The following is a 21680-nucleotide window of genomic DNA, read 5'->3' on the forward strand; positions in this document are numbered from 1 at the left end:
AATAGGTGCAGGAGGAAGCCATTTGGTCCTTCGAGTCAGCACCGCCACTCATTGTGATCATGGCTGATCACCGACAATCAGTAACCTTTGCCTGCCTTCTCCCCATATCCCTTGATTCCACTAGCAGACCTCCCAACCTTTCCGAATTTGGTGGAAAGTTTCCGGTTTCTTATTTCATTTCCGCCATTCCGATTTCGCCTCACATTTTTCCGCAAAACACATGCCTTGCCGCTGGCCCCTCCCCGTCGCTCGCATCGCCTCGCCGCTGTACTCGCCCCGTCCCGCCGCTGGCCCGGCCTCACCGCTGGTCTCGCCGCTGGCCTGGCCTTGCCGCTCGCCTTGCCGCTGTACTCGCCTCGCCGCTGGCCCTGCCTCGCCGCTAGCCTCGCCTCACCTCGCCGCTGGCCTGACCTGGCCGCTGTACTCGCCTCGCCATTGGCCCGGCCTCGCCGCTAGCCTCGCCTCGCTGCTGTACTCGCCTTGCCGCTGTATTCGCCTCACCTTGCCACTGTACTCGCCTCACCTCGCCGCTGTACTCGCCTCACCTCGCCGCTGTACTCGCCTCACCTCGCCGCTGGCCCGGTCTCGCCGCTAGCCTCGCCTCGCTGCGGAGCGTGAGGCCCGTTGATGTTGAGAGGGGATGGTGTGCATACTTTTATTTTGTTGAAAAGTCGCATTGCGCGCCATATTATGAATTTTGATGTAAAATTCTGAATTTTGACAAATTCAGAACTCACAAATTCACAACTCTCTGGGTGAAAAAGTTACTTCTCACCTCAGTTTTAAATGGGCTCCCCTTTATTCGTAGACTGTGTCCCCTGTTTCTGGACACCCCCAATATTGGGAACATTTTTCCTTCATCTAGCTTATCTAGTCCTTTTATGATTTTATATGTCTCTATAAGATCCCCTCTCATCCTAAACTCCAGTGAATACAACCCTGTCTTTCCAATCTTTCCTCATATGACAGTCCCTCTATCCCAGGGATTAACCTCGTGAGCCTACACTGCACTGCCTCAATAGCAAGGATGTCCTTCCTCAAATTAGGAGACCAAAACTGCACACAATACTCCAGATACGGTCTCACCCAGCCTATATGTATCTCCAGATCCATCAAGGTGATTGGCTCTTAATAGCCTTAGTGGAGAAATCAGCGGAGATGGGCAATAAATCCTCTGAAATATATATTTTTTAAATCCGATGCTAGATGTTGACTGAACAAAAAGGTGATTTGTGTGTCAGTTTGAGAGCTTAATTGGAATAAAGAGGCTGATTTTTAATCCTTGGCAGAGAAACAATTATTTTACATTATTTCTGGTTGTAGTAAGTGGAGTTTGATGATTCCAGTTGGGCTGGCTGAGAAGGTTGGAACCCATCAATTAAAATTCTATGTTATATGATCAAAGGAGGCTATGGTATAAATTACAGAAAGAAAGCACCAGAATAAGAAATGTTGAATGGTAAGATGAAACCACCTCATAATCAGCAAATTATTGTACACAGACACTGCATAGTACTCTTGGAAATGGTAGAAAATTAATGTCGGTGAAATTATAGTTCTGAAAAATTGCTGCAATCTTATTAACATTAGTTGTCAAGTTGTTCAAGAAAATGCAACGTAGTTTTAATTGATTTATCCCAAATGGTAGAGTTCGTGTTGGTGTTTGAGTTAAGAGTTTTCAATTGGAACATTACCATTGACGCCTGCTGCTATACTAACTTGTTTATGTTTGTGGCGTCACTGTAGAAATTTGGGTGCATTATTTAGCTATGTCCTTTTTTTTCCTTTGTGTTTTTTAATAACATTTTTATTGACTAGTGCCTCTTTTGAAGAAGCTGAGTTTGAGAAAAAAAGTTTTTTCTAGATTTACTCTCACTTATTTATTAGTTATCCTACACCAGTCTTGTAGCTATAGTTCTGATAATTATTACAGAAAAGATGTAATTATTTTCTTATTTTACAAAAAATTTTGTTTATCATTGAGAATTTATTTCCAAATAAATTGTGGTATCATTAATTTGAAGTTGTGGAGATTCTGAATGGCTTACAAATAAAAGATATGGCCAGCTTTCAAATTGTTCTCAATATTATTTACATGTCCTTCTTTAGAAAATAAGGTGAGAGAACAAAGAAGGGAAGTAGATTGAACTTTTTTTGCCTTCCATCACAGTGAGGAATATGAGAATCGCTGTGGTTCATGTTAAAAAATTATTTGAGTTTCTTTTGCTCTTTATTGGTATGACTGTATGGCAAATCAAATTCCTCGTATGTTGCAAAACATACTTGGCTAATAAAGTACTATTATAATTATGATTATCTGGAAATCTAAAGATGTTGGCCCAATTTTTAAAGTTATGGCTGGACTTGATGTAAACCATTTATTACAGACCAAGAAATCAATGAAAATATTTGTGGTTACCAATATTGTTTGGTGGTAACGGCAGAGCATTCCTCAGAAATGACTTGATTTTTATTTTACCAATTTCATCTGATGAAATTGCCTTTTTTAAGAAAAGTTGCTCAGCATTGCATCGACCATTAAAACAAAATCCATACAACTTGCAAGGTTTGAATCCAAGTCACAAAAGACTGAATACCTTTTCAATTTCATTTTATAAAAAACTTATGTAAAAAGTAAAATCACAGGTAAAAGTATCATTTTTATATATGTAATTAATGAATATTTGATTAAACTCTGTTTTAATTTTAATGCCAGTTAGACAAATAACTTTAATGGTGTAAAGGTGTTTCTGAAAAATAGTTTCTCTCTTTCAGCTCATCTCCGTCATCCCCTCGCACTTCTCTCCCTCCCCATTGAGAAAATATCAAATGCGTACATGTAAAGATGAATATGAAGTTGTTGCAGGGCAAAAAAGGAAAAGTGGTGTGACTCTAATTTGGAGTGACTTAGTCCCACATATACATTTGTGCTCAAAGGGAAATCACTTTGGATTATCAGCACTGTAGCGCACCGCATAAAATATTTAAGGCTACTTTACTTTCTAAAGGTGTCACTCCAGGCTAGAAGAGCTTTAAGCAAATTTTAAATTTACAAACAACTGACAGAGGTAGCTGATGAGCTGTGAACAGCATATGCTGCCTTGCTTCGAAAATGTTGCATCAGCTGACAAGTTCTTTCTTAATAACAGAATTGTTGCATTTGCTTCTGATGTGATCTAAGAGGAAGGATAGCATTATTGCAATGCTCTGAGTGAGCTGCAAAGTTCTACTGTTGAAATCATCTTTCAAGTTAAATTGAAAGCAGCATGTGAATCCAAAAGACAGTTTCTTTAATTGTTCTGTTTTATTGCTACTGACATTATTTTTCTCTTTCTGTTGTTGCAGCAAGTAATGGAAGTTAGAGGGGGAATATTGGGATTTGGTGTACATGGAGGTGGTATTCATAGCCAAGGCATTAGACTCATGATGTTTCTGTCATATAGTTTAATAATAAAGATAGTTATCGGGGAACGAACATATTTACCAGATGATGGTTTAAGTTGGTTTATTTTGGATAATAAAAGTCAATGTTCTCTTGACCTGTTACATTTCAATTATAAATTTTGAAATTTTGCCCATCGCCATTCTAAATCAAAATATATATGCAGTGATGTAATGGGTATTTACCTTTTTATGTTGCTTGCGTTGGAAATTATATGTGATGGGGTGCAATTTGTACTAAATGAACTGGACACAGTTGTTTTTCTCCCAGTTTGTTTCTGACTTGACAGAATTAACAGTGATTTGAATTTATGTACTTGCATTTCAGCATTGATCTTCTCTAGATCAGAAATTAGATTTCATTACAGGACTTTTGAATTACCTAAACAAACATCACATACTGCACTATATAGCAGCCAAATGTTTCCCAAGGTTGCAGCCTCTTCTGAAGATACAGAAACATGCAATGAAGAGACTCAGTAATTTTGGATTTACTTTTCATTTAAACACTTGACTCCTTGTCTTTTAAGTAGTATCTTCGCAGCAGTGGACTAAATTTGTGGGTTTTTTTGCCGTTTGCTATCTTGCATGCCCTGAAGGTTCAATTCTTTAACTCCTTTCAAGGTAAAGAAACCAAAATCAGAGCTAAAACCTCTCAGCTATCTTCAAAATCCCCAAAATAATGCTATGGCTTTTATGAGCATCGGCTTCAGACTTTGTGATTCTCTGACAAGGACTGGATGCAGTATTCAAAGTAGTTGCTGGTAATAGCACTTCAAAGCTTAAGTAGTTTCTTTCAATTTGATCTCTAGTGTATATAATTAATCATTTAGTATATTGTTATTATATAGTGAACTTTTCCTGTTATTTGTAAATTAAATTCCATGGCCATTGACTTAAAGTGCCCAATTAAAAGCAGAAATGCTGGAAATAGACACAAAATGTTGAAGTAACTGAGTGGGTCAGGCAGCATCTCTGGAAAAAAGGAATAGGTGACATTTCGGATTGAGTCTGAAGAAGGGTCTTGTCCTGAAATGTCGTCTGTTCCTTTTCACCAGAGATGCTGCCTGACCTGCTGAATTACTCCAGCATTTTGTATCTATCTTCGGTGTAAACCAGCATCTGCAGTTCCTTCCTTCAGAAAATGCTGGAAGCTTAGCAGATCAGCCAAACAGCAGTGTTTCTCAATCAAGATGCCTCTGAAGAAACATAACTGTTTCTCTTTCTACAGATGCTGCCTGAGTGTTTTGAGTATTTTCTGTTTTTATTTTAGATTTCCATCATCTGCAGTTTTAATTTAGGATATCAAAGCAAGCATTGTAACTACTGAATGTAAAACATGTCAAGCCATTTTGGAAAAGAGTTGTGACATTTGCTCGGTGTCCTGGTTAATGTTTATTACTCAATCAGTGTGGAAGTGCATTGCAAACATTATTTTGTTAATTTTGACTTCATTACAATTGTGCTCAAGTTTCCAAAGTCTTAAAAAAAAACTCTGAATGTGATACATGCTGTGTAATTTAATGAAATACAGTTAACATTTTTTTCTACTTGGAATACTTTGCACTTGCATTTATAAAATTTATTTGCCAGTTTTCCAAGTGTGAACTAATTTTATGGTCCTCCCGAGAGCTTCTCAGGGTCTTAGGTCCCTTCCAATTGGATGCAGCCTAGGAATCTTAATAGTTTACATTGGTATTTTTAATCCAAGCACTAACCATGATTCCTGGAGCATTTCCAAGGTGGGCAAATTTCCAAGGCTTGAAAATTGTTGTAAATACAAAAACTGAAAGAAAAAGATCCTCAGGAGGGCCAATAGAAGTGTATTTAATGGGCGACAGGCAATTGCTACAGTGCAGACCTACAAGTAATTGTGTGTATTAATTTACAGGGACAATAGAAGTACTGAAAGTTATGCAGAATCTGAACATAGAGCCTGATGTGGAGACTTTTTCAAATTATGTCCAATCAGCATTTGACAATGTGGAGCAAGCTCGTGTCCAGCTTGAGGTTTGTATCGGTGAACCTTCTCCATAAACAACTTGTATTTATGTAGAAACATATTTTTAAAAAATCCACGTTATATATTAGAGCATAGAACATTACATCAGAGGAACAGATCCTTCGGCAAACAATGTCTGTGCCGAACATGATGTCAAGACCATCTACCTGCATATATCCCATATCCCTCCATTCCCTGCATATCCATACGCCTCTCCAAACGTCTTTTAAATGCCACTAACGTATCTGCTTCAACCAAAGATACTAGACGAACAAGATAGACCACTCGACCCTAAAAACCGTTGTATGTCATGGTGCCATTTTAGTAGGCAGAAACTTGCAGAAACATTTAAAAAAACAACAAAAATCTGTGAATTGATAGATGAGATATATTCCGCATTTTAATGGTATCATCACACATACTGTTCCCCTAAAACACTGATTACCCTGCGAGAGGCAGTTGGCAGGTTTTGCCTACTAAAATGGCAGACGTTACGCTCCTTTGCGTACTACACTTCAGTATAGGCGATTTCAACGGAGTGGTCCATCTTGTTCCTCTAGTATCTTTGGCTTCAACCACCAACCATGGCAGCACATCCTGGGCACTCACCACTGTCTGTGGGAAAAAAACTTGCCCCGCACATCTTTAAGCTTTGCTCCTTTCACTTCAAAGCTATGCCCTATAGCATTTGATTTTTCCACCCTGGGGAAAAGATTCTGACTATGTACCCTATCTATGCCTTCTAAACTGTCTATACTTCTATCAGGGAATGATGTCATTCTGCCATTGATGAAATTCTGAGGGAGAGAGACCCAAAGCAACCAATCATTGCAGGAATAGAATTTGATAGAAAATGAGAAACATGAGTAGAATATTTAACGCTTTAATTAAATTAAGTTAAACCTACAGGGTAAACTTGATTTTGGTTTGTTTAATGCTTTTAATTCAGTGCTACTGTGCAACTTTATAGCCTAGACTTTCACACTGTACCACAGTTTAAAATGAATCATCTCTTTTTGTATAAACTGTATAAGCGTATCTTTGTGATCATTTATTAATTAGTGCATTGCCGTGTATGCTGCAAAACCCTTTTTCCGGTTTGTCCTGCCTTCAGCAATATCGTTACTCAGTTTTACCTGTTATAGTCTTTAACTTGGTAAATGAATAAATTGTTGAGGCTTAATTAATCACGTCTAATCTCCCAGCTTCCCTATCTGTTCATATTTAACTTCAATGCCAGTTCTCAACACTTTATCACAAAATTTGTTTTTGAATCTATGTTCAGTTTGGCTCAACAAGGTAATATTTATCACATTTAAAATACAATTCATCAAAATAGGAAGGTCCAGAAGGATGCAGTCCTAACGCAAGTGAATGGGAAGAGTGTAGATGGGTAAAATGATTGAGGTGGATGTGTTGGGTCAAAGATCCTCTCTTCTATAACTCTCACTAATAAATGCTTTGGCTAAGATTTCAAATTTTAGTTAATAAAAAGTCAGAAAAGATAAAGGATTTGTGTAATTATTTTAGAACCAGATTGGTATGTTAAATTCTGACATTGGCCTTTTGATTGTGTAATCTAGGGATAAATAACTGATCACATGAAATCTGTTTTTTCACAAAATGCTGGAGTAACTCAGCCAGCATCTCAGGAGAGAAGGAATGGGTGACATTTCGGGTCGAGACCCTTCTTCAGACTACTGTCAGGGGGGCGGGACAAAGGAAGGATATAGGTGGAGACAGGAAGATAGAGGGAGAACTGGGAAGGGGGAGGGGAAGAGGGGGACAGAGGAACTATCTAAAGTTGGAGAAGTCAATGAACTAACATTAAATCTGTTAGTATTTCTGGAAAAAAATATATCGATCTTGGTTCTTTTATCTTTGTAGAAAAATGGATGTCTGGTCAACACGGTTGGATACTATGCCTCTGAACTCAGAACAGAAGCTCTTAATGGACATTTAGACAAGGTTTATTCTATGTGTAAGTGTTGTAACATCCAGCAGATACATCTCTTATTTGTTTCTCCTAATACTATTTGGGAATGCCAGTTATTGTGTTGTACAATATTGTAAAACGAGAAGTCTTTATTTTCGGGATGGCAAAGATGTTCTTAGAACCAATCTGTTTGATAACATTTCTGTACTTCTGAAAGAGTTGCATCAGTGATGTCGGTGCAGTTTTGAGGAAACATGATATCCAATGTAAACACAAACAACAATAATCATAAGCAGTAATATAATCAGTGACTTAAACTAGAGCTGATAATTAATTTGAATTGCTATTTTAACTTGTGTAAATGTTTGAAAGAAAATGATGTGAAGCGTAACTTAACAAAATAGGATTAATTGGTGATCCAGTAACTTGATCCTGGTTTGCTATTCATCAAGATAGTAGCTATTCATATGCTGAGGAATGGACCCGATCCACACCATTATCTGTTTACCACATATGCTGCCTGACCTGCTGAGTTCCTCCAGCAGTTTGTTTTTCTTGCTCAGGATTCCAGCATCTGCAGGCTTGTATCTTCAGAGCTAATCCTCCACCTTGGCACCACTTTCCAGTGTCATTATTATTGATTCCCCTGATATGCAGAAATCTGTCAACTTGGTTTTGGATGAACACAGCACTAGCACAATTGCCCCCAGGGGTTGAGAATTCTAAAGGGTCACCACTTGAGGAAATAAATTTTCCTTATCTTTGTCTTAAATGGCCTGCCCTTTTCTGTAAAGAATGTATCCCTGGCACATGACCTTTCCACCAGGGGAAATGTCCTGCCTGTATCTCGCATGTCAAGCACTTAAAAAAAATTGTCAGCAGATCACAAGAATATGTAGTATGTAGAAAACTGAGAAGGAAACATTTTGTATAGTCTATCTAATCTACGCTGTTGACGATTCTTGAAATTTGTATTGCGCTCCGAAAATGTTAGACTGCTGCATCATTTTTTTGCTGAAAGGGTTTCAATGCAATTTCTGTTCAAAGTGTCCTTAACATGTCAGTACTTATTAAAACAAAATGGCAGTAAATATTCTTCCAAAATATCGTATGTCTGCCACAGTATAAAATTGATTTAGGTTCAACCTGGGACTTTTCTCTAGCTATCATTTGTATTTCTCTTTTAACAGTGTCCTCACCTCAAAACCCTCTGGTGGATTTAAGTAATTTCAGAGGAAGTCTTATTTTGGGCTTTAAGAGGTAAGTTCATTGTGTATATAAAAGAAAAAATAATAGTTGTGGATCCTCAATTCATTTTGTGTTAGAATCCTTTTGATTGATTAAGTTACGTTTAAGTCACTGGACTGTGCAAATGCTTGCATTAGTAATTAAATATTCTACCAATTACTGCATAGTTTGTTCTTTTAGCAGAAAAATAATTTTGTTTTTATTAAGGTCCCATCTGTTGCCAAATCAACAATGACTGTTGAAAATGTGTTTTTACATATTTACTCGGCAATTATAAGGCCATGCTCCAATGAAGCACAAATATTACTCTTACATTTTAATATTGTTTGGTCAATCATTCAAATATTGTAAATAATTGCAAATATAGCACAACCTGCAGCATGACTGCATTTTTATGGTAATGTATCAACTCATTTAGCTTCATTTTCTATCTTTAAAATATATGTCCTTTGCCAACAGTAAATTTCAGATTCCAACTACATTTTGATGATTGTTGCCAGTCTTGCAGTCTCAACACACTGCAGAACTGGCAATGAATAACCCTCATTAGATAACTGACAATAATGTTGCGCTCCAGTTTAATTGAATGACAAATGCATTGTGTGGAATCTGGTTACAGATTCCATTAATGCAAGTGAACAAGGTTTAATTACAGTTTGTAGCGAGTGTACTGGAGGCAAAAGAAGGGAGAGATTGAACTTTTTTTCGCCTTCTATCACAGTGAGAAATGTGGAGGAGTCACTGGTGGATGTTCATGTTAAAATGTATTTTGTGTGTTCTGTGCTTTTTTTTGTTATGACTGTATGGCAAATGAAGTTCCTCGTATGTTGCAAAACATACTTGGCTAATAAAGTATTATTTTGATTGTGTGATTGTGATGATGTCACCTAGAGAAGGCACAAGAGGGCCTTTGGGGACTTCCAAGATAATGTGGATGATAAGAGGGTTTCATGATGTTCTGAGTACATTTGGATAGATGGCAATTAAGTTCGACAGCTATTGGAGAGATCGGCAAAAAACAATATACTCATGCATGTCGAAACTTTAATGAGGTCCACAACGAATATAATTTCCGAAGAAAATAAACTTGGTATTAGTGCGATTAGAATTGTGGAAGACCATTGTTTGTTGATAAGCATCCACAAAGTATGTCTGTGTACTGCTGTTTCCTGATAGAAGGGCAAACAAGTGTCGAGTTTCAATGCACTTTATAATATAAAACTGCTGAAGAGACAAGTGGAAATAATAAAAAAGCCATTTTGAAACAAAAATTCTGGGATTACAACAGAAGATGGTGATCCCTCCTCATTCAGAATTTACTTCCCACATAACATCATTATTGCCCTCTTTAACTTTCATCCATTTGATATAGTCCTCATTCACTCCGATCCTAGACCAAGTCTGTCTGTCCCTTCCTTCTTTTGTTATTTGTTTGTATGTGTTAAATGTATGTTTTAGTGTTCTTTAGCTTGTTTTATCTGGGGGGAGGGGGGGTTGGAGGGAACTCTTTCCAATCTCTTACCTTGACGGAGATGCGATTTTTTTTTTTCCCCATATTGTATCTCCGTCTGCACTGCGGCCTAACTTCGAGGAGTTGGCGGCCTTTGTTGGAGACCGATTTTGGGAACTCCACCGCGGGAGCCTGCGGAATTACCATTGTGGGGCCCCCGATCCCTTTGCCAGGGATCGACCTCTGAGCTCTACAGCAGGAGCCTGTGGACTTTAGCACCATGGAGCTCGCTGTCTCTGGTCAGAGAGCTTCAACCCCGACACGGGAGCTTTGATCACCCCAACGTGGCTTCGATCGCCAGCTGCGGGAGCTTCAATCTGCGGATGGTTTGACTGCCCCGACCGCGCGAGAATAAAGAGGAAGAATATTGGACTTTATTGCCTTCCATCCCAGTGAGGAACATGGGGAATCCGCTGTGGTGAATGTTCATGTTAACTTGTATGTAGTTGTGTGCCTTGTTGCTTTTTTTAGTATGGCTATTGGTAATTCGAATTTCATTGTACCTTAATTGACAAATGACAACAAACTGACCGTGAAACATTGACCATGAAACCTTGACCTTGTAGAGCCCCACATTCTGATTCCATAGCACTCATCCATCAGCACAAACCTATAATTTAAGAAGGAAATTATTTTGATTTGCTTTGCGCACAACATCCAAAAAGGCACAAATCTAATTGATTTTTAATGTTCTACTGCCCTCTGCAGGTCAAAAGATGTTGATATTCTTGTCAAGGTAAGTGGTGACAAATAATTTAATTCACTTATGTTGCATGTTAAATTGGAATGGTATAAAATGTAGACATTATTTTAATCGTGCCAATGTGGTAGAATATTAAGAGACATCTTATTAGTGTAAATGTTCTCCTGCCTTATAATATATAAACATAGGCTATAGATTATTCGGTTCAAAGCAAAGATGTGCTGCTTTTAACCCTGTGGCAATCTCTTCGTTATTATGTAATGCTGATAAACTGAAGATTACTTTATAAGTATTTGCGTTTCTAATATTTGTGATTGTTAGTATTAGGATACCTATGTTTTATTATAGTATTGAATCCCCTGAACTTGGAATAAGTCTTATTTTGATCAAATCTATTTCCTGAAGCAAGATGCAATTGAGCAGACCTTGTTTTGTACAACACTTTACGGATAAAATGTTGATTAATACCTTCATAAAATGTGCTTTGTTATTTAAAGAATACAATTTCAAATACGGCTTGTTCTTGTGTTCCACTGTACCTACAACATGTGATTATTTTGTCGTTCCAGATAACAGAATTGTTGTACAAAGATGAACGTTTTTGCCAGAGTTCCTCAGGACCGACTGGTAGTGTTTCAATTTATTTGGTTGTAACTTGTTCAGAAATCTGTATTGTCTAATGATGGGGTTTGAAGGATTACAGGAGTAACACTGATTGCTTTTTTTTTTAAGTGAAATTTTTTTTTTCCCAAAAGACCTTTACAGGTTTTTTTTATGTGAGTATTTTATAACCTCAACTGCTTTTTTATTTGTAGCCTTGTATTAAAAAGCTGAAATTTAAATAGGAAATCAATGCGTTTACAGAAAACCAATACATGTTCATGCCAAGTATTGGCATTGCACTTATGTCAATTAAGATTTATATATTGCTCCACATTCATGTTTTTTTTTCTCTAAGCTTCTATTTATCAATTAATGGACTGAGTTGACTGCATTGCATGTCCACCAGCAGTGGGGTTTACATGTGTTATTGGTATCTATTATTATTTCAGACATTTAAACCTATCCTAGGTAAGCCAAATGCTTCGTAATAGATTAATTCGATGACATGGTAATCTATTCTATTTTAAAAATTTCTTGCAGAAGCCATTGGCTATTTTCTTTATAACTTGATTGACAGCATGAGTGACTCTGAGGTGCAGGCCAAGGAGGAGCAATTGAGACAATACTTCCATCAGTTGAACAAGAGGGTACCATTTTATTCCAACTACATAATGCATATTCTATCTGGCATGTATCTATTATATTTAAAATTACTACTTTTAAGCAAACCAGATCTTATTTAATGATCTTATTTAGCTGAAGTTGAAACAAATTACATTAAAAGTAATTCCTATTATGCAATTTCTAGACATTTCAAGTAGATTTTTTTTTCTTTTAGGATATTGTTATCCCTGCAAATCTCTACAGAGGAATTCGAAATTTGCTGGATGCTTACCATGTCCCTGAGTTAATTAAGGTGGTTTATAATAGATCCATGTTTTTCTTATTAAATAGATTTTTTTTGCAAAAGTTAGTTATTATTGATATTTATTACTGCTTTTTATTTATGGTTTCAAATGACGCTTTAAACGGATGTGTAAGATGAGGAAATGGTATATCAGTGGGGAAATGCATCAGAGCATTGAGCCATGTAGATTACGATAATCCTTCCTCAAACATTTGTTTATAATGTACCTGTTAAGAAGTCATTAGAGTTAATGTAATTTGTTTGATATCTTTGAACTAAGAAATTTAAGTTTCTTGGCTGCCATTTACTAAGATATGATTTCAGATGGCTTGTGTGGGGTATGCAAAGAATAATCAAGAATCTGATAGTTTGTGTTTTAATGACGTATGATTGCTATCAAAGCTTACCTTTAAAGAATTGAAATGGATAGTAGTTCATTTGTGTACCCAAGAAGAAGCAGTCTTTGAGGTAAAGCAAGAAATTGGTGATAGAAGGGAAAATGGAAAGGAAAGGAATAATCACTTTCTACATCTTTGTTATCTTGTAGTTCACTTTGTCATTGCCTATGCTGTCATGCAGAGTAGGTTTCTGCATTTCTTTTAGTTCTGGTGAGAAAAATGAGGTTCATATACTTGACGTGGGTCTGTCCTAAAAAGCACTCTGCTGGTATAAATAATGTAAGAGTGCCTTTTGTATACAGTACAAATCTGGCCTAGTACAGTGTCTCTTAAATTCCAATTCAACTCAACCTGACAGCCAAAAGTTATTAACCCATCTGAACCAATGCCTATGTCTCTCTGCATTTATAAAATATTGCATATGGAGGACCAGGTCTATAATTAGGGCTGACAAAGTACTATTTTTCTTCTTTGATGAGGGGTAAAAAATCTTCCAAAGATTTCCCCCCTCACAATAATGTGCTTACTTTGCATTAAATATAGTGCTTTGACCACAAACTGTGCAGAGTACATGTATGTCACTTTAACCAAGTAGTTCATCCATTGAGTGTGGTTGGTGATTTTTGAAGGTTTTTCTTGGCTCTGTACCAGTATCCATTCAGTATTGAGTTAATACAGCTGAATTGCTTCGAGATTAGCAAACATACAATTTATTTCTGTTTCTTTTTGGAAAGGAAGGGCTAAGAAAATGAAATAAAAAGAGGTGAATTACATCAATTTAGATTTGTACTACTTTGCCAGGAGGGCCAGGTGAAGTGGTGGTTGTAAGTAAATGAAACTTGCCATTTCCTCGTGTGATTCTATTGTGCTTGATTTATTTACATATTTGAAAGCAAGTTTTGAAATGTATTCATAGAACTGTTGAGCTCCTTCCTATTCTCATCACACTGGAAAATGAATGAAAGCTGCCAATTACAATTTATAAATCTCAAAATTGTTATGTTTCAGGATGTTATTATTTTGGTGGATGAACAGGATAAGCTGTCTGATGCTGATTTCCCAAAAGTAAGTTCTAACTTTAGAATGTGGTAATTGTATTTATTATCAAAATAGGAGAGTAACTGGAAGAACTCAGCAGGTCAAGCAGCATTTATGGAAGGAAATAGTCGGTCAACTTTTCAGTTTGAATGTTTATCTAGTCTCAATGAAGGGTCTCTACACAACAGATCGATTATTCGTTTCCCTCCACAGATGATGCCTAATCTGAGTTTCTCCAGCTGCTCTTTTTTTTGCTATGTATTCTGTAGTCTTTTTGTATCTCAATTACATTTATTACTTGTCTTGAGGTTGGAAATGGAACATTTTAAAAGAGGCTGTGTTGAAAATCAGTGCAATGAGATCATGTATAACTATCATAGTTAAAATATGCTACCTTGGAAAGCCATTGTGCAATTTATTCACATCCTAAACATGATGCTATATTTTTCAGTTTGTAAGAGTGCATTCAACTTAGTTTTACTCTCTGGTTTGCATGCGGTTTCAATATCCTCGTCCTCTGCCTGCCAAGTTGGTTAAAACTTAAGATGGACACAAAAAGTGGTTTAACTCTGGTCCAGGCACATTTTTGGAGAAAAGGAATAGGTGACATTTCGGATCTAGACCCTTCTTCAGACTATTTCTCTCAGTCTGAAGAAGGGTCTTGACCCGAACCATCACCGATTCCTTTTCTCCAGAGATGCTGCCTGACCCGCTGAGTTACTCCAGCATTTTGTGTCTATCTTCTGTGTAAACCGGTATCTGCAGTTCCTACACATTTGGTTAAAACTCTTGTCAGCTTAATGCCAAAGTCCTTGCAACCATTTACAAAAACATGCCAATGATTGTCCAAATGAAATTTACTCATGTTTTACATAACACAACCAGGTTTGAAGCAGAAAACTAGAATTTGAAATTTGACCTGTTTTATCTTTCAAAAAGAGTGTACATTTTAACAGGAAGGATTTGATATTTTCCACAAAAAAAATCAAATGTTTTATTTTATAAACTCGCTGATGATTGTTGTTTGAGATGTGACAAAATTATATCACAAGGACAACAAATATTCAAGTACAGATGTTGGAGGGGTACAATGGTTTCTATTTAAGGACTGTTTAAATTAATAATTCAGATAATTTAATCTGCAGTAATGATTCAAATGGCTATATTTTTCATTTGTGGAGAACCTCTGACATGCATGATTTTTGGTTTGTCAGGGGGCTGAAGCTAAAATTGTTGCCCTGGAAACAAAATTGGCAGAGCTAAAAATGGAGAACAAAGCCATTGGAGAAACATTGAAACAATTGATCCTATTACTATGCGGGACAGAGGTAATGTAAGCAATTTTTAATCTAATTCAAAATGGAGGCAATATGTACATAAAAATCTATCTTTAATGGATGGTTGTCAGATCTCAAAAGATAATTAAATTGATATTTTAAATGGAATTTTAAATATCAGTCTATCATATTTTTGTAGCTTTCATTGGTTGCAACATTTAGACAAGCATGTGCGGTTTGTTAAACACTAGCGCAATGTAATAGCACAATTTCGTAGCAATTATTACTTTAATTTTTAGATGACCTAAGCAATACGATTACATTTAAAATTTTACGGGTGCTGGGGATGATTTTATTTTTTCTTCCGATTCAAAGTCATAAGAATGTACAAAATATGAACGTTGTATTACCAGTGACAGCCTGAACGAACTTCCTCAATTCTATAATTTCTACTATTGTACAAATCAAATCATCATCTTGAAAAAGGTTCAAATTTACTTTTCATACTTGTAAAGAGGGGTGCTTTCCTTTAGATAGAGACAAAAAGCTGGAGTGACTCAGCGGGACAGACAGCATCTCTGGAGGGAAGGAATGGGTGATGTTTCGGGTCAAGACCCTTCTTCAGACTGGTTAGGGATAAGGGAAATGAGAGATATAGACGGTGATGTGGAGAGATAAAGAACAATGAATAAAAGATATGCAAATAAGTAACGATGATAAAGGAAACAGGCTATTGTAAGCTGTTTGTAGGGTGAAAATGAGAAGCTAGTGTGACTTGGGTGGGAGAGGAATAGAGAGAGAGGGAATGCTGGGGCTACCTGAAGTGAGAGAAATCAATATTCATACCCTAAGCTGCCCAAGCGAAATGTGAGATGCTGTTCCACCAATTTGCGTTTAGCCTCGCTCTGACAATGGAGGAGACTGAGATCAGAAAGGTCTGTGCAGGAATGGGAAGGAGAATTAAAGTGTCCAGCTACCGGGAGATCAGGTTGGTTCACGAAGGCTGAGCGAAGGTGTTCCGCGAAACATTCGCCCAGTCTGCGTTTGGTCTCGCCGAAGTATAAAAGTCCACATCTTGACAACAGATACGGTAGATGAGGTTGGAGGAGGTGCATGTGAACCTATGCCTAACCTGAAAGGACTGTCACTCCCTGTACAGAGTCGAGGGAGGAGGTATAGCAACAGATGTTGCATCTTCTGCGGTTGTAGGGGAAGATACCTGGGGTGGGGGTGGTTTGGTTGGGAAGGGATGAGTTAACCAGGGAGTTGCGGAGGAAACGGTCTCTGCGGAAGGCGGAAAGGAGTGGAGATGGGAAAATGTGGCTAGTGGTGGGATCCTGTTGAAGGTGGTGGAAATTTCAGAGGATTATGTGTTGTATGAAACGGCTGATGGGGTTTGAAGGTAAGGATTAGGGGGACTCCGTCTCTGTTGCGACGAGGGGGAGGGGGAGCAAAGGCGGAGCAGCGGGGTACCGAGCAAACATGAGTGAGGGCCTTATCTACGATAGGAGAGGGGAAAGAATGGGGAGATCTCAGATGTTCTAGTATGGAACACCTCATCTTGGGCACAGATGCGGCGTAAACGGAGGAATTGGGAGTAGGAGATTGAGTCTTTGCAGGAAGCAGGGTGGAAAGAAGTGTAGTCGAGATAATTGTGGGAGTCAGTGGGTTTGTAATAGACGTCAGTCAATAGTCTATTTCTTCTGATGGAGACTGAGATCAAGAAAGGGGAGGGAGGTGTCGGAGATGGTCCAAGTAAATTTGAGTACAAGATGAAAATGAGTGGTGAAGTTGATGAAGTCCATGAGTTCTGCATGGATGCAGGAGGCAGCACCGATGCAGACATCAATGTAATGGAGATATTCAGGGATAGGGCCAGTGTATGCCTGGAACAGGGATCGTTCAACGTACCCTACAAAAAGGCAGGCATAGCTGGGCCCATGCGGGTGCCCATAGCTACGCCTTGGACTTGGAGGATGTGGGAGTAGTCAAAGGAGTTGTTGAGGGTGAGGACTAGGAAGGGTAGTGTTAGTGGAGGGAAATTAGATGGTTCTGCAGTCGAGGAAGAAACTGAGGGCTTTAAGGCCTTCGCGGTGGGGGATGGAGGTGTTGGGGTTTTTTGTTCATTTTCTGTTCAATTTTTTTTCAAGCATAGGCTGTTTGATTATCTCCATGCTTAATTTGGAGTGTGGTGATTTCTCTGACACTCCCCCCCCCCCCCCCCCTCTCTTTTATTGTGTTAAAGTTTTATATCTATATATATATTTATTTTCTAGTTCTGATACAACTATTGTTCTATGCTTTCTATTTGAATCAATACATTGAGTTCCCAAGATTTGTTTCCTATCACTATGTATGAACACTATTTGGATTATTTGGATTTTGCAATTTATACTTTTATTTTCCTTACCATGCTTATTTTTTTGTCATTTTTAAAAAATCCACAGATTGGAAACAAACAAACAGGACTTTTATGTCAAGTAATACATTGACTGTACACTAATGGCTCTGACCAATCAACACTAAATTTAAGTAACTATGTAAAATCTAATTTTACATAGTTACTTTAAGATTATTTCAGGTCCTTGAAGACCTGAAATAATCTTAAACCTTTTTTGCAAATCTGGGTGAGCAGTGAAATGGGCAGAGAAATGACTTAGTGACGAGATAAATTTAGCTGCTGTCTATCTTCTGATTAATCACTGGTTTTGTTCAATATCCATCACCACTTTAAGTTAACCCGCTCTATTCATAATTATCCACAGTTAGTATTTCAAGGATTTTCAGTTGTTTGGCATATTTAATTGATCAAATACTTTTATTCAGATGCAATATGTTTGGCCCTTTTCCTGCTGGCAAAAAAAATTGAATGTTCCTTATTCACTGTTTAAAAGTTCCCTCTCAAATCCCATTTCGGAAGGCACGTTAAATTCTTGTTCTGATCGTTAAACAAGAAATCATGTCGCTTAAAATATTACTGTTCCAATTGAAAACAACTTGATTTTTTTGTCTAGCTTCTCAAATGCAAAGATGCAAGCCAGGCTTACAGCATTAATTGTAGCTAAACTGCAGGGAGACAGCACTGATCATTTTCCCAGGATTACTTCTCACCAATTTACCCCTTGACATGGGTCAAATCTTCAATGAGCATAAGAATATTCAAATTGTCCTGAAACTGAACAGCAAATCATGACTAGATAGTAATACTTCAAAAAGAAGTAGCAAAGGTTACACAGCCAATTCAACATGATTCTGTAAGTAAACGCTAACGAATACAAACAAAGAGAATATTCCATTGCATGTTACTGCAGTAGTTGCATTAGTAGAAATGAAGTTGAAGTTAAATGCAGAGTGTTGAAAATATATGGTGTTACTACATGGAAGTCATGCATAAAATTTGTTATTTCTTGCATGACATTTAATGAACAATATTGGTGAGGCATTTTATCGTTTTTATTCACAGCATTATTTATAACATTAATCCACTTCTGATTTATTTATGGTTCAAATTGAATCTATAGAGGTGTTTATGAGCAAGCTGTTGATTACTGCCTAGAAAGCTAACACCTAGGAGGATGGCATAGAAAATTGATCATCTATAAAGTCGACAGTTTGCCAGAGTAACTTCAAGCATTTTGCATTCATTTTTTTAAAAAGGCGCCATGTCGATAAAAATGCAGTAGTAATTGTACTACTGTTACAATGTTGAGACATGCAATTCATTCAAAATATTAAATGCCTGTTCCCAAAGAGCTTAAATGCTGTCGCTTTTCACATTGATCGTAAGAATTTTCACAGCAGACGCAAGCAACATTTGTTGTTACTTCGTGTGCATTAGTTGATACTCCTTTGAAATATTTTGGGAAATCCATAGAAATGGCTCCAAATCATTTTTAAACAATCTTAAAGTTGGACTAATCCTGTCTTTTTAGGGGTATATTAATTTTACAAAATAGAAAACCAGATAACTCGTATAATGATACAATATACATTCTTTGTTCTCCAAAAAAAAAGCAAAGCCATTGCATTTCAGGAGAATTATTAAAGAAAGTGAAGCTGAAGATGGTGAAATCTCAGTCAAAAAATAAACCCTTTCCAGACTTTTGTCCTTTCTTGCTTAATTATTTATAATCTTTCAAAGTATCTTCCATCCTCGCAGTTTTCATCAAGCTCTGTAATGTTGTTTATTTGTTCATTTTGCTGATCAGGTATTCTGTTACACGCTAACTACTATTTGGTAGCGTGTGAACACTGGAAAAAAACAGTGAGGGAGGGAAGTAGATTATTTAGCAGCAAATCTCTGCAGCTGTACTGGACTCTCAAAGAAACAAACATAACAATATCCGATGATATGTAAATCAATTATGCTGTCACTTTTTTATTTAATAACCTGATTCTTGATATCTTGACAGTTCCATTCAATTATATGTACAATAACGTGCTGAGGAGCTAAGCACTTTGGCTAGATTTTTGAGGAAGTAAAACAAGGACTATGAAGCATTTGTCCAATGTCATTTACATATATTTACTTCATGTTGGAAGCAGTAATACTGAAATTAATACAGAACGTTGTATTTTTTTAAAATACCTATGGAACCACATTGGTTTGTGGAGGGGGAGTATGTCTTGAAATTATTCAGATGCACATAATTTTCACATTACAGCTGCAAATAAAATAAAACCATTTGCAGAACTCTAGATGAAAAATATATAATTTAAAATAAATCTCAGCTGGAATGACCTCGGTAATTTTAATTCTTCAGCTATAACTCAGAAGTATGTAATTCCCTTCTCCCTGAAATGTACTCAGTAAAGAAGAAAGTGTAAAGCAAAATGCTTGGATTTGGGAGTTATTTTGTATACAGGTGGTCTGTCAATATAAATGGAGTGAAGTTGCTCTGATCACAAAAATGTCTCATCCCGTTTCTCTGTCAGATTTGTGCAGGGAGATTTTTTTGTAAATGACACAAGATCAAAGAAAGGTAATAGTGTGGGAGGCCAATTAGCACATCATGTCTCTGCCAGCATTAAGTAAAAACAATGTAGCTAATTCCAGTCTCTGCAGTCTTACACACTTCCTTTCAAGTATTATCACCCTTGCTTTTGAACAGTATGATTGAATCTATCTCCTCTACTCTCCCTAAATTCTCACTACTCACTGATTTAATAAAAACTTCCTATCATTCGGTTCATTCCGAAACAACATTTATTAATTGTTCACTGGTTGTCGACTTTTTTTGATTGTGAGCAGTTATCTTGAATACTCTGTTTAGTCTCTTCATGATTTTGAACACCTCCACTACAGTCCAGATCTCCACTACATCTCTGCTATTATAAGTACAATTTCAGGTCCTTCAGTCTATTCTCATAACTTCAATCTCTCATTTCTGGAACCATGCCAGAAATACTGTCTGTGGCCGCTTGATATCTTTCCTGAACTATGGAGTCCAGAACTTTACCCTAGTTGTGGCTGAACTATAAATGTGAATTATGTTGTACTCTTTGCCTCTGTTTGCCTTTTTTTGCCACGTCACTGCAAGAGATTACCAAATGGATGGAAGAAATGATTTAAGGATCCTCTGAAAACCACCGTGCAAAAGTCTAATATCCTCCAACATAAGTCCACATGAGTGCAACAAACTATCCGCCTGCTTGCTTTGTCAAGCATCTCTGCAGGTTCCATGTTGACCTCGATAGCACTTCACTCGAGGATTTACCTAAGAGAAGAGATAGAATACTCTTCTCTGTTTGTAGAACCCAGATTCCCACATGCATTTTAACCACTTTCTCTTGCTGCTTTGTCATAGCCTAAACCATAAAATCCACATGCAGAGTCGTTAGTAAATTCCATGATTTTTGGTGGCTAGTTCCCTCTACGTATGATTAATGTGTAAAATCATGAGGGGATTAGATAGGGTGAATGCACAATCTTTTACCCAGGGTAAGAGAATCAAAAATAAGAGGACACGTGTTTAAGGTGAGAGGGGCAAGATTTAGTGCAAACCTCAGGGACAACTTTTTCATTCAGATGATGGTGGGTGTATGGAATGAGCTGTGAGAAGAGGTAGTTGAGGAAGGTACTAGAACAGCATTTAAAAAACACTTGGACAAGTAAATGGATTGGAATGGTTTACAAGGATACGGACCAAGCGCAAACAAATGGGACTAGCTTAGTTGGGGCCTCTTCGTTTGCATGGACGAGTTGGACCAAAGGGCCTCTTTCCATGCTGTATGGCACTATAGCTACATATTGATTTGTGAAATAAACCTGCTGTGAATGTGTGTGATTATATAGCTAGATAAGTTCATCAATGCTTGACATCCCAAGCCTATCCAGAAATTTGTAGTTAAGGGGCTGCCTCATTGATAGGATGCTATTATCACAGAAATTGAGCCCTCCTGCGGTGCCTAGTCTATGTGATATTATCCATGTTTACCAGTAGATGATATCTGATTACTCAAAAGCAATAAATGGGAAGAACGAGGAATACAGTAAATCAAATTTTGCCTGAAGGGTCCAGACACGAAATATGACCTATACATGTTTTCCAGAGATGCTGCCTGGCCCGCTGAGTTACTTCAGCACTTTGTGTTTTTATGTGTAAACCAGCATCTGC

At 37.4% G+C, this 21680-nt stretch overlaps 1 protein-coding gene across 1 annotated transcript in view; it reads left to right on the plus strand.

Annotated features, from left to right (window-relative positions):
* Positions 1-21680, plus strand: part of lrpprc (leucine-rich pentatricopeptide repeat containing) — a 124098-nt gene that overhangs the window by 51298 nt on the left and 51120 nt on the right. Inside the window, exons 12-20 of the mRNA XM_078405013.1 lie at positions 5333-5451; positions 7331-7424; positions 8570-8639; positions 10846-10873; positions 11410-11467; positions 11984-12090; positions 12282-12359; positions 13757-13813; positions 15001-15114. Of these exons, the coding sequence (XP_078261139.1) occupies positions 5333-5451; positions 7331-7424; positions 8570-8639; positions 10846-10873; positions 11410-11467; positions 11984-12090; positions 12282-12359; positions 13757-13813; positions 15001-15114 (725 nt within the window). The remainder of the gene's footprint in view (positions 1-5332; positions 5452-7330; positions 7425-8569; positions 8640-10845; positions 10874-11409; positions 11468-11983; positions 12091-12281; positions 12360-13756; positions 13814-15000; positions 15115-21680) is intronic.

Source organism: Rhinoraja longicauda, chromosome 9, assembly GCF_053455715.1.
Source record: "Rhinoraja longicauda isolate Sanriku21f chromosome 9, sRhiLon1.1, whole genome shotgun sequence".
NCBI lineage: Eukaryota > Metazoa > Chordata > Chondrichthyes > Rajiformes > Arhynchobatidae > Rhinoraja > Rhinoraja longicauda.